This window comes from Ictalurus punctatus, chromosome 21 (assembly GCF_001660625.3).
Source record: "Ictalurus punctatus breed USDA103 chromosome 21, Coco_2.0, whole genome shotgun sequence".
NCBI classification, from domain to species: Eukaryota; Metazoa; Chordata; class Actinopteri; order Siluriformes; family Ictaluridae; genus Ictalurus; species Ictalurus punctatus.
In genome coordinates this window covers 17,330,001-17,347,500 of record NC_030436.2, presented here as the reverse complement: position 1 = coordinate 17,347,500, position 17,500 = coordinate 17,330,001, and the positions used below count along the sequence as shown (strand labels likewise).

Sequence of the window (17,500 nt, the reverse complement as noted above, 5' to 3'; positions counted from 1 at the left end):
TATGCATGTAAATATTTTATTTTAAAAATACTATTTTATAAAGCTGTGTTCCAGCTTTGGTTGCTTAAAGTTTATTTTGCAAAAAGGTTCATTTTTATATGAGAATAAATCCATGTTGTTGTTTTTTTATTGAGTGTGCAAACCTAAAGCAGCAAAGGAAGTAAGGTTTTAAGGCAGGAAGTGAAAGTGCAAGGCTCGCAAAGTGCTTACTCGTGATCTGACCTTCTATAAAGTGTCACAATACAAACACAAACCAAAATGGAATCTGTTTAAACTACTGGACTGAGACTGTTATTGGCATCCTATGTCAACACCACTGATATTGTCAACCATAAATTCTGTATATAAATGGATTGTTTTAATATGTGCTTTTGAGGACATTTTATGTAAGATATGTAAGATGCTTTAACGTGTTAAATTTTAATGTTAATTTGTTTATATATGTACATTTTTAAGGGTAAAAAGACAATTATAAAAACTACTACTCCTACTACTATTACTACTTCTACTACCACCAATATTACATCAACTACTATTACTACTAATATTACTACTTCTACTACCACCACTATTACCACTACTACTACTATTACTATTACCACTACTACTACTACCACCACTACTACTTTTACCACTACTACTACTACTATTACTACTTCTACTACCACCACTATTACAACTACTACTACTATTACTAATATTACTACTTCTACTACCACAACTATTACAACTACTACTATTACTATTACCACTACTACTACTACTACTACTACTACCACCACTATTACTATTACCACCACTACTACTACTATTACTACTTCTACTACCACCACTATTACTACTACTACTACTACTACTACTACTATTACTATTACTACTTCTACTACCACCACTGTTATTATTACCACTACTACTACTACTACTACTACTACTACTACTACTATTACTACTTCTACTACCACCACTATTACTACTACTACTACTACTATTACTACTTCTACTACCACCACTGTGATTATTACCACTACTACTACTACTATTACTACTTCTACTACCACCACTGTTATTACCACTACTACTACTACTACTACTATTACTACTTCTACTACCACCACTATTACTATTACCACTACTACTACTACTACTACTACTACTATTACTACTACTACTACCACCACTATTACTATTACCACTACTACTACTACTACTACTACTATTACTACTTCTACTACCACCACTACTACTATTACCACTATTACCACCACTACTATTACTATTACTACTACTACTATTACCACTTCTACTACCACCACTATTACTATTACCACTACTACTACTATTACCACTACTACTTTTACTACTACTACTATTACAATTACTACTTCTACTACCACCTTTATTACCATTACTACTGTTACTACTAATATTATTACTACTGCAACTAGTGCTACTACTACTGTAATTACTTCTACTACTACTATTACTACTGTTACTATTAATACTATTACACAGAGGGAGAGGAAAGGAGAGAGAGAGAGTAGAGTTTACTGTAAGAGAAAAAGCAACAATGACATGTAAAAGAAACTCAGAGGAAGACAGATGGAGACGTGGTGGAGAGACAGTGAGCGGTGCACAAAGAAAACGAGAGGAGCTGAGATATGGCTGATAAAGAGCAGACGAACAAATAATAGGGCAAGGTGAAAGATTGTGTGTGCGTGTGTGTGTGTGTGTGTGTGTGTGTGTGTGTGTGGTATCTTTGTGCATTCCGAGGGCCTTCAAACCAAACTGTGTTCTTTGACCAGCTCGTTCTAAAGATTATATTTAGCTGTATTTTCAGCTCAGGATGAGAAACACGGATTACACCGAGTGACATCTCATGAAATCACATCTTCAGCTGACGTAGCAGGTTTATCATATTCTCACCAATAGTGACGCGGCAGAATCGGCTTGCTAAAGATTTCCGGGTTGACGTATGACAGCAAAATAAAATTGCAAGCCGTTCTACGGAGTAAATATTACTCATCCGAAGATCATTCAGTTCATACCACATTTTCCCATGTTGGAAAAGTTCCAGCTCTTTCTCTGACTCTGACACTGGAGACTCCTTCCTCACAGAAAACTTCACCGCCTCAACAAAGACGCATCCGCTTACATGGAGCGTCGTCTATATGAATCTGTGTGCCATTCATTACTATAGAAACTATACCGTAGTTTGTCCAGCGAGCATTGTGAATAACGTCAGACACGTTCGGCGTGTGTGTTTTGATAATCATAATGACATGATTATCGCAGGTTGCGTTCTAACGGTTTAAGTATATGTAAAGGCATATTGCAGTCACAATGTGTAGGCATACAATCACAACATTTTTTTTTTTCCTTTTCCTTTTTTTTTTTTGGTGCATATGGTGCAGGCCCTATTCCAGGCGTGAGATTTCTAAGTTCAATTGGCATCATTTAAAGTAGCACTTCAGTCACACGTTCTATACATTGGCACTGTGCAATTACCCCTTTATATTGTGCGAGGCATACGATGCAAGTATAATGTGCCATTATTAAAACTGTGAAGTCGTTTTGCACACACCCACACGTTGGCGTCTTGCTGGTGTGTTTGTGCCTTTTAGAAAGAGCGAGCGAGGGAATGTGCAGGGAGAGAGAGAGAGAGAGAGAGAGAGAGAAAGAGAGAGAAAGTGTGTTCACGTGTATGTAGGCATCCTCAGGGCAGAGAGTAGGAGGTTGGCTTGATGAACACTGGCTTTAGCCCAGCTGGTGACATGAAGGGGGACATTAGAGCTATCGCCTCTACAGATGGCCATCCACCCAAGCATGAAGCCGACTGGCCAACTACTTTACCTCCCATGCTTGTAGTCAAAAAAACATGCATCCACAAAGACACAAGTATTGCACTACTGCCCTGGCCATTTAGATATAATAAGACTCAAAGGTCAGAGCTAATGCTAGCACCTGTTGACTACAGGATCACTATAATCACGTGTATTCAGAGATGACGACTTAAGTCCAAACCTTATGCCAATATTTTACATTAAATACATTTCATACAAATACACTACACCATAGATCAGTGGTTCTCAACGTGAGGTCCAGGGGTCTGTGAAGCATAGCCATATGGGGTACGTGACTTTTTGGATTTTGTCACAGAGGTACTAATCACAATGTGCATTATCAAAGTTATTATATTTAGGGGCCCAAGCACTAAAGTCAACTCAGCCCTAATGTGTTCAGGAATAGACAGCTCTAAAAGTATTATTTCACCATTTTAAACAATGTTCATGAAATGAATCCGTAAATATTTATTGTACTGTTAAAAGGGTCCCTGGCTACAAAACGTTTTTGAATCCCGGAAATATGGTGAACAAACTATATAGTAACCATTAAGCTCTTTGATTTGTCAAGTTTCGGTTAATTCACTATACTTTCCCGTAAAAAAAAAAAAAAAAAGTGACTTCGGTTTAAAGGATAAGCTGACCAAGCACTCGTGTGCTACAGTTACAGCTCATTTTAAGTGTAGTTCATAATTTTTATCCTTAAATATTAAGATGCTCTCTCTCTCTCTCTCCTCCTGAGGAAAAAACCCCAACCTTTTTGTGAATGATATTCACTATTAATTTAAGTAATCGTTTCATATTTGCCTCAAATGGCATTCTTTTCTTTTTTGAGAGTATTTAAAGTCCAAAATGTACATAAATGTTATCTTCTCCTATTGGGACAGTGGCACTAGACTCGATACTGCTTCTCACCAAACTCCGCCAAACGTGCGTAATGCTGATGCAACTTCTGAATAGTGCTTAAGTCTGTAGTAACGTTTGTGGTCTAGATACTGATGTATGCCATTTTGATGTTTAATCCACAATATGAGCATGAAACTCAGCCCATAGATATCGATTGTTTACAGTGAAGATATATGAATAATGTATATATTCTATAAACTACAGTAGATCCTTATGGCCTATGGTCATATTGGTGCCTGATAGATTGTGCTGTTTCTGAACAGATTTTCAGTTGAAATGATTCCACAGCAACCATTAAGCAAAAGGCAAGCGGGGGTGCAAAAAAAAAAAAAAAAGGGCAGAGAAATAGGAAGTGTGGTTTATTATATATCCCATTTGAACCTTTGAGCAGTTAGTGATGGCCAGTTTTGGATGTGTTTTTTTTGCACCTCTCAAAATCAGGTGCAATATTTGTGCCTAAATAATAGGCCACTCTGTGTTTATTCCATCTATGAAGGTATAAAAATTAGTCCATAATTACCAACACGATCTAGTGTTTTAATTAATGTCTCTGTGGAAGTTAATTGGAAAACTTCAGAAGTGACGCTGGATGCTTGGTTCTAGTAGTTACACCTTGGGGACTTGAGTTGAGTCGATTATCAATATATTAGGTTAATTACATGGTTTCTTTTTTAGGTGTGGATGGAATAAGCGATATTTAATGCAGATGTTGTAGTTAACATTTAAACACGAATCGAGCAATACGTGTTCAACCATAGCGCAGTGCAGTTCTTGAATCAGATGAGTCCGAAAGGGGTTTCATTTTCTTTAACTGCAGCTCAGTAGAACAGCTGCAAATCACAGGTTTCTATAGTAGCGGCTCGTAACGGTGACAATTCGCACGCGGCATAATCTAAGTCTAATAATGAACGGATTAAAAGCATGTTATTTATATGTTAAAACCGTATATTTGTTGATGTAGTGAGGCTTTTTCGTAAGGAGATGTTTATTTAACACTTTTGAAAGGAGTCTCCAGACTTCTCCACGCATACCGAGGTTAAATTTGATGTTCCACAAGGTTCTGTTTTAGGCTCACTGCTTTTTACTTTATATACGCTACCTCTGGGTCAAATTATTCGTAAACATTGAATTAGCGTCCACTGTTATGCTGATGATGCACAGCTGTATGTTTCAGCGAAGCCAGAGGACAGACAGCAACTTAGTACAGTTGAGGATTGTGTAAAGGACATTAGACGGTGGATGCTTAATAAACTTCCTGTTACTTAATTCAGATAAGACAGAAGTACTTGTACTAGGACCACGTGTAGCTAGAAGTAAGTGTTCTGATCACACAGGAACTCTGGACATTCTTTCCGTTTCGTCATGTGCAGCAGTAAAAGACCTCGGTGTGATTATTGACTCCAGTCTTTCATTTGATGCTCATGTAGATGATATTATTAGGATAGCCTTCTTTCATCTCAGAAATATTGCTAAGATAAGAAATATATTGTCACTACATGATGCAGAAATATTAGTTCATGCTTTCGTCACCTCTAGACTAGATTACTGTAATGCCTTACTGTCTGGATGTTCCAGTAGGAGCATAAACAAACTCCAGTTAGTCCAGAATGCAGCTGCACATCACCCCGATCTTCTCCACACTGCATTGGCTCCCAGTGTTATCACGCACTGATTATAAAATACTACGATTGATCTATAAAGCACTGAATGGTCTCGTGCCACAGTATCTAAGCGAACTTTTGGTTTTATATGATCCGCCACGCCTACTTGGATCAAAAGGTGCAGGCTATTTGTTGGTACCTTGAATAGCTTGGCTACATCAGGGGGAAGAACTTTCTCTTATAGAGCCCCACAGTTATGGAACAGCCTTCCAATTAGTGTTCGGGACCCAGACACAGTCTCGGTGTTTAAGTCTAGGCTTAAAACATATTTGTTTACTCAAGCTTACCATGAATAGACTTTCTTTCACACAAAGCACAGTCTTACCTAATAATCTCTCCCTCTCTTTACCTCCCTCGCTCCTTCTGTCGAGCCACACATAATTTTATGGAGATGCTAGTAATCCTGATCCCTTCTGCTCTCCGGACCTGCCTGATTCGTTCGGATGCCCTACCTCTGGATGGAGCGCTCGTCAACTCCAATTCCACATGGACGTTCTCGCTGTGGTTGCTGGGACTACGGTTGCTGTGATGGTCTTGGGACTGCAATTACCACATGTAGTTTTGCACTCGGGTCTCCTTTAGTGAACAGTGGACTAGTTCAACAAACAGACTTCATATAAAAACCAGAATGAACTTTCTTTTACTCTCACACTATCCGTTGTGACCCAGAAGAGAACGGGTTCCCTTCTGAGTCAAGGTTTCTTCCTCGTATCATCTCAGGGAGTTTTTTCCTCACCACCGTCACCACCGGCTTGCTCAATAGGGATAAATTCACACACTTAAAATCCGTATCCTGTGTTTATATATTTCTGTAAAGCTGCTTTGAGACACTGTCCATTGTTAAAAGTGCTGTACAAATAAAATGAAATAAATTTTTAAAAAGTATAAAAGGAATGAAACACTTTGGGTTGTGCTGTTATCGGACAGCAATCGGCTTCGGGGTAGTAACAGTAACGCCACTCCACGTCGTTGATTATTTTCCTATAACAGCATGCCCTGCCATGTTTTATTCCTTACTTAAGTGTGTTACTATGTTAACATTACTCATGGTGTATTAAATCTTAACTTCATGTCTTGTGCATTAATGTTGCTCATAGACGAACGATTTTCTGCTCCCAGTTTAAGGCAATTAATTTCCTTTGTGAGCTCTTGATGGAAAATCCTTTAGTTTCAATCCAGGCTCAGTGTGAGTCAGACAGCCTCCACTGCTGGGCCTCACAGCTTTCTCCACCTTCTCATTTCCATGCAGTGATTCATCAGGACATAATCAATGACGCTGAGGATAATTAAACATGTGAACACATTGGCTTTGATTTTCAAGGCACTTAAATATTTGATGGGTTCCTAATGGAAATGTAATTAATGATTGATGATTGATGATAGCTTGTTCTTCTGGATGATTTATTCGCTTACATTCGAGATCAGTTCAAGCATAAAGCTGAGTTCTTGAGGGTCAGGGGTTCAATTGGAATTTAGGTAGTGCGAGAGTTTTACTTCTTTACTTCTTTATGCCATACTTTGGTGAACATTTCCAACACATTATAGTATCGGAGCACGTTTCCCGTGGTTTTCCTTCGATCTAACCCCTCGATCGAGGGTCAGACAGTGGATCTCCGGCAGCAGTCTTGACGTTTGAAATCACAATCTTTCTCATAATTTTAACGACTGAGCCGCTACTGTCTCATCACGTTACACAAAAGGTCTCAAAAGGTTGGAGTAGATTGAAGGACCTTCCTATGAAAGCTTCAATACGTGGCTAAGATAAAGGTTTGAGCTGGTAAAAGGATCCCCGATAAGATATTTCTTGCACTGATCGAATATAAACGGAGGTTGTTTTTTTTCTTCCTTCCTTTAGCTGGACAACCCAGACGAGCAGGCCGCACAGATCAGACGAGAACTCGATGGCCGCCTTCAGATGGCTGATCAGATAGCGAAAGTAAGTGCTGCTTCCTGAACGATGAAGATCGTTCTAGATGTGCATCATAGATGTGCGTTGCTGAAGATTTAAGAAGTACAAATCCAGGTAACCAATATGAGACAAGGTTTCGGTCTTTTTGGTTTGGAGGTAGATGAAGCAGAAATTAATCGCACTGTTCAGCCCACGTGTACGATCCATAAAAACCGTTCAAATCAACACACGGCGAGCCTCAGCACACAAAACAGGCTATATTTCACCTAACATCGATCTCCACCCACGAACACGCCTACTACATACAAGCAATGCATATGAATGTGTTTTTTTTTGACGGACACCAAAAGGTGCTGGTTCAGATTTTCAATATCACACCGCGTGAAAATTTCATTCGGATGAAAAGAAGAGTGGGACAAAAAAAGACTTACCAAAATAAGAGTGCACCGGTGTTGTACCCTTACATTACATTTGTGCATGCACAAAAAGAGTTATTATACACTAGGCTTTTCACATTTGTCCATGCTTTCTCAAAAAAAAAAAAAAAAACCTTTCATATTTCTTCCTGACCTCAGTTCTTTTCCTGCCCTCCAGGCTGGGAAGTTCCCCAGGTTCATGTCAAAGGACATGGAGGTGCTGTACATCGAAGAGCTGAAGTCGTCAGTGAACCTGCTCATGGCCAATCTGGAGAGCATGCCCGTGTCTAAAGGAGGAGAGTTCAAGCTGCAGAAACTGAAGCGAGGCCACAACACATCTATCATCGACATGGGCCAGGAGGACGAGAACCAGCTCTCCAAGTCTGACGTGGTTCTTTCCTTTACGCTAGAGGTACCATTTATTCCTTTCGCTTTACTATACTGTGCAGCGCGCATTGCTAGATAAGGATTCTCAGACAGAGTGGCACCAAGTGACTCGGATGTATAAAGACAATAGCTTCATCTTCTTATCGATCTTATTGGCTTTCAAGCTAATTTTTAGAGTCATCCCATCCAGTGTATGTTCTAGCAGCTCACTTTGAATGGTTTGAGACGTAACTTTGAAGAGCACACATAGAAGAGCTAATATTATTCATTTGCTAGGTTTCAGCAAAATTTCCAGTCCAACTACATGTTCAAAAACCACCCCAAATAAATCTTAAACCAGCCCAAAGGCTGGCTGTGGGCGGCTGTGACTCAGGTGGTAGAGCGGGTTGTCCACTAATCGTTGGGTTGGCGTATCGATTCCCGGCCCCCATGACTCCACGTGCCGAAGTGTCCTTGGGCACTGAACCCCAAGTTGCTCCCGATGGCAATGACAGCTCTGCTACCATTGGTGTGTGTGAGTGTGTGTGTGAATGAGAACCAGTGTAAAGTGCTTTGTAGAACCGCTAAGCTTAAAAATGCGCTATATAAGTGCAGACCATTTACCATTAAAAGATTCAGGCGTTAGAAACGGGAGACACGTCTTTCTCAGGTCACTGTGGTGCACGCGCATTTCTGATATACTGTAAGAGCATTACCACGCGATCCCCATCCCATCCCCTTTCCCTCTTTCGATCTTTGCAACATGTTGTACAATAGAAATGGTTCTGTACATCACAGACACCCTGTCTACACTTAAACTTTCCCTGTGCAGAAATGTATTCCACTCGATTCTGATTATTTGCTATAAAACAAGCTCTAGTCCGAGATTTGCTTTTCGTTAACACTTTGCTTAAAGACACTTTAATAATCTCCAAACCATCTCTGCTTTACTGATACACAGGCTGATAAAGCAGTTTGAGGATTTTGGTGCATTAGAGACAGCTTGTCGTCTCAAGCACTGCAATGCAGTGTTCACTTTTTAAGCCTCAAAATCCCAGAACAGTCTTTTTTTTTTTTTTTTGATAAAAATTCATACTGTAATCGCTTACAAACTGTCTAATCATGAAATACCAAGGATTGGGATGCACCTGTCGCTTATCATCAAGTAGATGGAGGATTTCACAGAATTCGATTTATCTCATTATGTCGTATTGTAGTATTAAATATCGAACATCGCGCTTTTGGCATCTGTGGCGTGTTGACGGCTGAATTTAGGAGCCGTCACTGTTAGTTTATAAGGTGCGAGAAGACAGAATTCATAAGCTCGTGTATGTCTGTACAGAGAACATTCAGTTGACTTTAACCAGCCCAGACAACCTCGATACAACCTATCTCAAGCCATAACACACCAGCACCAATGAGACACCATTACAGTGTCCCGTACAGGCCATTCATTTGTCTTTCTTGAAAGCGCTATTGAGCACACATTCCCCGCCTCCCTCTAGCTTGTGATTGAGTGTGATGAAGGGAATTAGTTGTTTGTCACTGATGTGTGAGGGCTTTGATTTAATATGACGGCTGAGAGTGATAGTTTATGTCGGAGACAGGGAGGGATCGCCACTCGTGTGCCACATCTATCACATAAACGGGAGGAAATGTTGACTGGATTCCCTGAGGTGACATTTCCCAAGACAAGCACATCCTTAACCTTTATGCTCTGGAATGACAATAAAACCAGAGGAGGATAATAGTTTTTAAAACTTTTTTTTTTTTTTTTTAAAGTCATACTTTAACAAATGAAATAAAGGTTTCTCAAGCATTATGCCATTTTATTTTTTCCCATCTTCAGCATATAGCACTTAACATAGGTTATCCCAAAGCAGACGTGAAAAGTTTAGAATTGGTTTTAATGTTCATTGTAGGGAAATGAACCGATAATTGATCGATAACTAAATATATAATAAAATGAAGATCTTGTTTGTTTTATACGTATGTAATTTCTCAAGCAAAACCTTCACGCTTTGACCTTTTTCATTAATTAGTCAAAGAAAATCTTTATTCCACAAGTCACTTGGGTCCCTTGTACGGTAGCTGTGTAGTGAATGCTTAAAGACGATCTACAGTGCTGTGGAAAAGTATCCTGATTTATTCGGGTTTTGTGTACATCTCATACTAAATAGTTTTATTTATTTATTTATTTATTTTAACTCAAGCAAAAAAAAAAAAAAAAAAAAGTTATCCAACACCTATCACCCGTGTGAAAAACTAATTGCCCCCTTAAACATAAAAAGTTGTGCCACCTTTAGCAGCAATAACTGCAACCAAACGCTTCTGATAACTGGAGTTCAGACCTTCACTTACTTGTAGGACTAGGACTTACTCCTGTGCTTTGGATCATTGTCTTGCTGCATAATTCAGTTGCTCGAGTTTCAACTTATGGACTGAAGACCGGACATTCCCCTTTAGGATTTTCTTGTAGAGAACAGAATTCATGTTTCCCTCAATTACTGCAAGTTGCCCAGGCCCTGAAGCAGCAAAGCATCCCCACACCATCACACTCCCACCACCACGCTTGACTGTAGGTCTGATGTTCTTTTCGTGGAATTTCTGTGTTTGGTTTACACCAGATGTAACGGGACCCCTGTCTTCCAAACAGTTCCCAGTTCCGCTTTCGACTCATCAGTCCACAGAACAATCTCCCAAAAGGTTTGAGGATCATCAAAGTGTGTTTTGGCAGAATTCAGAGGAGCATTAATGTTCTTCTGGGTTAGCAGTGGTTTTCACCTCACCACTCTTCCATGGAGGCCATTTTTGCCCAGTGTCTTTCTGATAGTGGAGTTATGAGCAGTGACTTTTATTGACATAAGAGAGGCCTGTAGGTCCTTCGATGTTGTCCTTGGATCTTTTGTGACTTCCTGGATGAGTCATTACTGTGCTCTTGGAGGAATTTTGGAAGGTTCACTACTATGCTAAGATTTTTACATTTGGAGATAGTGACTCACACTATGGTTGTTTGGAATCCGAGAACCTTTGAAATATCTTTGTAGCCCTTCCCAGTCTGATGTATTTCAATCATGTACTTCATCATCATTTCTGGAATTTCTTTCAGCTTTGGCGTTGTGTGTTACTCAGTACGACCTTTTAACCGACTTCATGCTGTGGAAAAAGTTCTATTTAAGAGTTGATGTGATTGAACAGGGTTTGCAGTAATCAAGCCTGGTTGAGTCTAGTCCAGCTGAACCCCATTATGAATGCAGTCTCATAGATTTGGAGAATTAGTAACTACGGGGGCAAATACATTTTCACACAGGCCCAGTTGGTATCGGATAACTTTATTTGCTTCAATAAATAACATTATCATTTAAAAACTTTATTTTGTGTTTACTCGGGTCGCCTTTGTTTTATCTCAGATTTTGTTTTACTTTCTGAAACAATTTCATATGAAACACAAAAACAGGAGAAATCAAATACTTTTACACAGCACTGTAATTACAGGCAGGAACTAAAGTTCTGAATGGAGACCTGAAGAAACGTTGGAGGATTGGACTGGTCTGAGGAATCATTCAACAGAACTCATTGTGTCCATCTCATTGAGTATTTGAGGCCTCGTAATCCTCTAGTATAATATTATCACACCATACTGCCCTCATAAGATATATTTATGGCATGGTAAAATAAATTTCACAATTCTTTTGCTATAAAATAAAATGAAATGTGGCTTCATTAATATAACTCATTAACTCATGATAGTGTACGATAGAGTCTTATAATACTGTATTCTTGACTGTACTCTCAGGTTGTGATTATGGAGGTTCAGGGTTTGAAGTCGCTCGCTCCCAACCGCATCGTCTACTGCACCATGGAAGTGGAAGGAGGCCAGAAACTCCAGACTGACCAAGCTGAAGCCTCCAAACCCACGTGAGTGTCAAAAAGTTGGCTGACGTTATTGATATACACACACATGATTACGGAATAAATGTTAATTCTATATTTCACATATCCGTTGTTACAGTACTGAACATATGCTTTGTGAACTGCTTCATACTGATGAGCTTAATGGTAATATTTTAAAAGGATTTCCCCTCTGGGAAAGAGAAATTGTATTGTTTCAGGTAACACGTGTAAAAAGTATTTACTGTAGAATATAAATGGCAAAAAAGTGCCATATATTTTTGTTTCTATTGTACAGTATATACTGGAAATAAACTACTGGACAAAAAATGTTTTAAAGTGCACCTATTATGGTTTTTCAGATATTTCCTTTCATGCAGTGTGTTATCGAGCTGGTTGTGAATGTAAAAACATCTGCAAAGTTTCAAAAATCAAAGCGCACGACAAACAGAGTTATCGACTCCCAAAAGAAGGAACCGATTCTGAACAGATGAATCGAGTCGTTAGTGAATCCAGACTTTACTTCCTGTACTAACCTACGTAGGTTTGTAACAAAAACCCCGCCTCTGGTCTTCATCGGCTGCTCGCTGACAGACGGAGCTGACACTCGTTACGGTAGTGGGCGCTTCCTTTTTGACACACGCTGACAGCGGTAGACCAATCACGACAGACTGGGACATCTGACCAATCAGAGCAGAGTATGCTCTCTGAAAGGAGGAGTTTAGAATGAATCCTTTAGAACGGATCGTGTAACGAGTCGTTTGTGGGAAAAAAGGTAACTCTTCAATTTAAATTATGAGCATGTTAAGTGTTTTTTGACCTCGGATGCCTGTAAATCTATCGTATGAGACCTTTAAAACAAAATTAGGCACGTTTCATCAAAGGCACCATCATAGGTGCGCTTTAAATATCATTAATAATTTCATAGCAATCTAATTTGTGAACTGAATTTGTATTTGTTTTTTATTTTTTATGCTGAATTGTACAAATCGAACTGTTATATAGAAACTGAAATATTTGTATCAATGGCAAGATATTTTCTAACGTTTTGATCTTTTGTTTTTTAAGTAATGTTACCAGAGGATAATAACTCAATAACTTACATTAAAAACCCCCAGAAGCGTCACTTCTTCTGCAAATGCTTGTAAAATGTCCTGTCTATTTTATTAATTTGCGAGTTAAACTTGGCTTATGCTCGGGTTCTGTTTGGTTACAGCGAGAGACGATATAAAAGCGTGAGCGCTTCATGGAGTCTCTATATACGGAAGAAAAAAAATGTAATTGAACTCACAAACAATTACTGACATGACAGAATCGGGTATGACTAAAATCCCAGCGATGCTCCAGTAATATTTACTTTAGACCATCTCCACAACAAATCCAGTCCGAACAGGGCTTATGTGCGGGTTATTAAGGTACTTAAGTGTGAGATGAAGCTGTATGTGCATATAAGAACAACAAAGCTTGGCAAAACACATTAAACTTTAACTATAGCACATTAACCGAATAAATTATTGAGCATGTACTCCATGACACTAGCCCTGATGGACATCGGGGGAATGATTTATCACTCCTGAGTTTTTAAGAATGGACAAATAACATTTCTAAATGACATCAGACACATAATGCACATCTCTATCAGTGTGCACAGAGATTAGCACTATTGTCATGGAGTTAGCGCAATTGTCATGGAGTACACGCTGAATAATTTATCCGGCTTCTGTGATATACTGTAAACTAGACACACTACACCGAGATTCCAACAGCTTTAAAAGCGAGAGGTTGTTATCGTGTGTACGGGCCCATTGACTGTGATCCGCTCTTACAGCTATAGATTTACCTCGTGTACACACGTGTTCACACCCCAGGAGTGTGTGAGAGCCAGACAGCCGCTGGGAGACACACCGCATCCGTCTGATCAGACACCTACTGAGCTTCTTCATCGATCACATCACCATAACCAAACACAGGATTATCTGAGTGTGTGTGTGTGTGTGTGTGTGTGTATGTGTGAGTGAAGAAGAAAAGAGGGAGACCGATTAAGACTTGAGACAGAAAACATTGAACGTTCCAAAAAAAAAATCAGACACTTTAATAAACAATATTAGGCAGATCTAATGAAAAATTGGAAAGAGTGAGAGCATTCGGATTGGATTTTCGCTTTTATGCAAATGATGTCAAATGAATAAAACAATAGCTCTGTCTCCTTGACTTTTAGAAATTTATTGCATGACTTGAGTCATGCAAATTACTAGAAATTGTGCAGAATAATAATAATCTACTACTACTACTACTAATAATAATAATAATAATAATAATTAGGTCTATATGTTACAGTTACATGCAGTTATGAAGAGGAAAATGTAAAGCTTTTTTCTTTTTTAGACTATGTGATTACTGCAGCAGGGGGCATGGTGGAGTACTGGTTAACATGTTTGTTTTGCACCTCTGGGGTTGGGGGTTTGTTTCCCGCCTCTGCTCTTAGTGCACGATGTTTGCACATTCTCCCCGTACTTCAAGGGTTTCCTCCGGGTACTCCAGTCCCCCCCCCCCAGTCCAAAGACATGTGCTGTAGACTGATTGGCTTTCCAAATTGTCCATAATGTGTGAATGTGTGTACGATTGTGCCCTACAGTGAGTTGGCACCCTGTCCAGGGTTGTCCCCCACCTTGTGCCCTGAGTTCTATGGGATATAGATTCTATGGGACCCTGTGTAGGATTAGAGGTACAGAAAACGGATGGATGGATTCCTGCAGCTTATTAAGTGTAGATTGTATGTGTAAAATCTCATCTCGAATTCTACAACAGACTGTGTGATAGCATGTTCTGCATGTCAGATTATAGACTATATGAAGGATGAAGAGTAAAGACAAATACTATATTTTCCTTACATCTTTAAATGAAGCGTTCATTCTCAACGCGCTTGACGTGGTAAGGATATTTTGTTTTCCAGTGTTCTGTTTACAATTTGCCATTGCCGCTATTTGTAGCTGTCCCGTGAGCTTTTAGACGAGTGCTGTAGCAGTGCTCACACTCGGAGATGTTAGTAACGCTGCCAGAACGTTATCGTCGCCCGTCTTCAGTCGTAATGGTATTGTATGCGTCCTAAGATCACAGATTCCAGTTCAACTAACGACCGAAGAATTCTTTTACGATGGATGAGTGACTTAATCATAAATCATGAAATATATTCAGAAAACATTTCTATAAGATTGTTGTTTTATAAAGAAGAGGATAAGAAAAATAAGGTTGAACGAATCAGTAAGTAATAGACTTGAATCATTTGAATCCACTGAACTGAATGAATCAGGAAAAAAAGAATCATTTAGCTCAACATTTTTTTTTTTTTTTTTTTTTTTGCTGCATCACTTAGAGCAAAACTATAGAAGCATACTTTGGACGGTGAACATGTCTAAGTTGATTGATGGGCATATTGTAGGATTTTTGGTTGAACTATTCCTTTAATACCACTGATTTTCCCCCCCAGATTAATACACACTAAGTTTGTGACATCTGATGTCTTGGCTATAAGCATCCTTTTTAGTGCACTATGTGGGTTACATAATGCACTTCACTCTGTGTGTGTGTGTGTGTGTGTGTGTGTGTGTGTGGTGTACACTGTTGTACAGCTATTCAAGTCCAACTGCGTGCATTTAATGATGCAACGATATTGTAAACTCCTTGAACTCTATTTCCTTAGAGGAGCTCGAGCCGCCCGCATGCGCGTCTGAGTGTGTCTCCTAGCTAAAACCATCCATCAGAATGCGGGAATTAATCTCACTGAGACAGAGCTCGTTAGTGACTTTGAACTGTGATGCCTGCTATTATTAATGTCATTGAAATTAATTAATGGTGTTTATGCCTTAATGATTCTGAACAGACAGACATCTTCGTGATTTAAGCATTTTAAGTGTATTCATGGCCTTAAACCATTATCTTCTTTTCCCCCCATTTTCTTTTGGAAGCTTAAAGAGCCAGAAAACAAACGAACAAACAAACAAAACATTATTAACCATGAAAATTTACTGTGTGTTAAGTGGAGTCAAGTGGGTTTTAGTGCTTGATTTTACAGAGTCATTTTTTTTTTACAGTATTATACAAAGTTTAACAAGGATGTAGCAGCTAGTAAATAAAGAGTTTTCTGACTAAATATGGACATAATTCTAATTATAACATGCCTGAGTTCCTCAAAGATCTTAAATATCAAGACACACTTTCATTTTTACCTTGTTAGTGCTTGTCCCTGGTCATAACGTACACAGTGCATCAGAATCAGTCACATTTTATGCAAATGCGAATATTTCCCCACTGATTTCTGACTACATCGCCATGCAAGTGCAGGAAAAGAAACAAAAAATAAACTGCTTATATTTGGATATGTTTCTTGCCCAAACATCCGGGTTGACTCGGAAAGACAAGTTTTTTGAGTAGAAAATAATCTAATCACTACAATCAGATTTGGTTAATTATTTGTTTCTGTTCACATGAATTTTAAGTAAGCTGGTAATAGCAAAACGATTATTGGTTCATTCGGTAAGTAATTATATTTAATACTGAATACACCATGCTTGCAAAAAATAATCCCAAAATGATCCCACTAAAGAAGAAGGACTTGGATGTGGGAAAATATATCCTCCCGATCGCTGAGCTCCTGAAATCTGATTCCAGTTTTAGTATTCTGTCAACATGATCGCTTGATTAATCTGATAAAAGTGGAAAACAAATAATTATTTATATTATATTGTAAAATTAATGTACATGAGTTGTATTACAGTTAAAATAGGAAGGAAAAATAGGAAAATAGGAAAAAATAGGAAAAAACAAACAAACAAACAAACAAACAAAAAAAAACCCTTTATATTTAGCTATGTAAATATGTTAAAAAAATAAAAAAAAGTGGATTTTATCTCCACTAGTTGGTACATTGTAATCACAGCTGTATGCAAAAGTTTGGGCACTGTCTAGATATTGATTTTCATACATCAGACATTGACGTTTGTGATGAGGGTGCAGGTAAGGTTTCCTTCTGATGACTCTTCCATGCAGATTCCATGCCATTTCTTAATGACATTTCGAACAGTGGAAATCGCTAGTTGTAATCACTTTGATATCATTTTATAGCCTTCCCCAGATTTGCAGGCATCGCTTAGCATGAGGATCCTCAGTCAGGTGCTTAGAGGAACCCACGGTTGTGAAAAGTCAGAGAATTTCTTACACTCTGAAATGATCAGCTGACAATCCCTAATGACAATTCTTGACCCGAGTAACGAGTCTTAACAAGTCAAATAATGCTTACGTTCTGAGACTTTACACATGGAAGGTTATCCAAACTTTTGCACATGCCATAATTACAATTTTATTCCCTATTTTTAAAGGTTCATCAATTATATAATAACTGTGCATTTAAAAATAAATAAATAAATAAATAAATTCTGCAATGGTTGTATTTACATCTTTTCACTTAAAAAAAAAATAAAACAAAAATGTGTGATTTGTCCAGGGATGCCCAAA

At 38.6% G+C, this 17,500-nt stretch overlaps 1 protein-coding gene across 5 annotated transcripts in view; it reads left to right on the top strand.

The window, feature by feature from the left end:
* Positions 1-17,500, top strand: part of cadpsa (Ca2+-dependent activator protein for secretion a) — a 140,051-nt gene that overhangs the window by 50,985 nt on the left and 71,566 nt on the right. For all 5 annotated transcript variants that reach the window (XM_047149629.2, XM_053673956.1, XM_017450609.3 and 2 more), the window contains 3 exons: positions 7,263-7,343; positions 7,911-8,144; positions 11,895-12,016. In XM_047149629.2, coding sequence (XP_047005585.1) covers positions 7,263-7,343; positions 7,911-8,144; positions 11,895-12,016 — 437 coding nt within the window. The remainder of the gene's footprint in view (positions 1-7,262; positions 7,344-7,910; positions 8,145-11,894; positions 12,017-17,500) is intronic.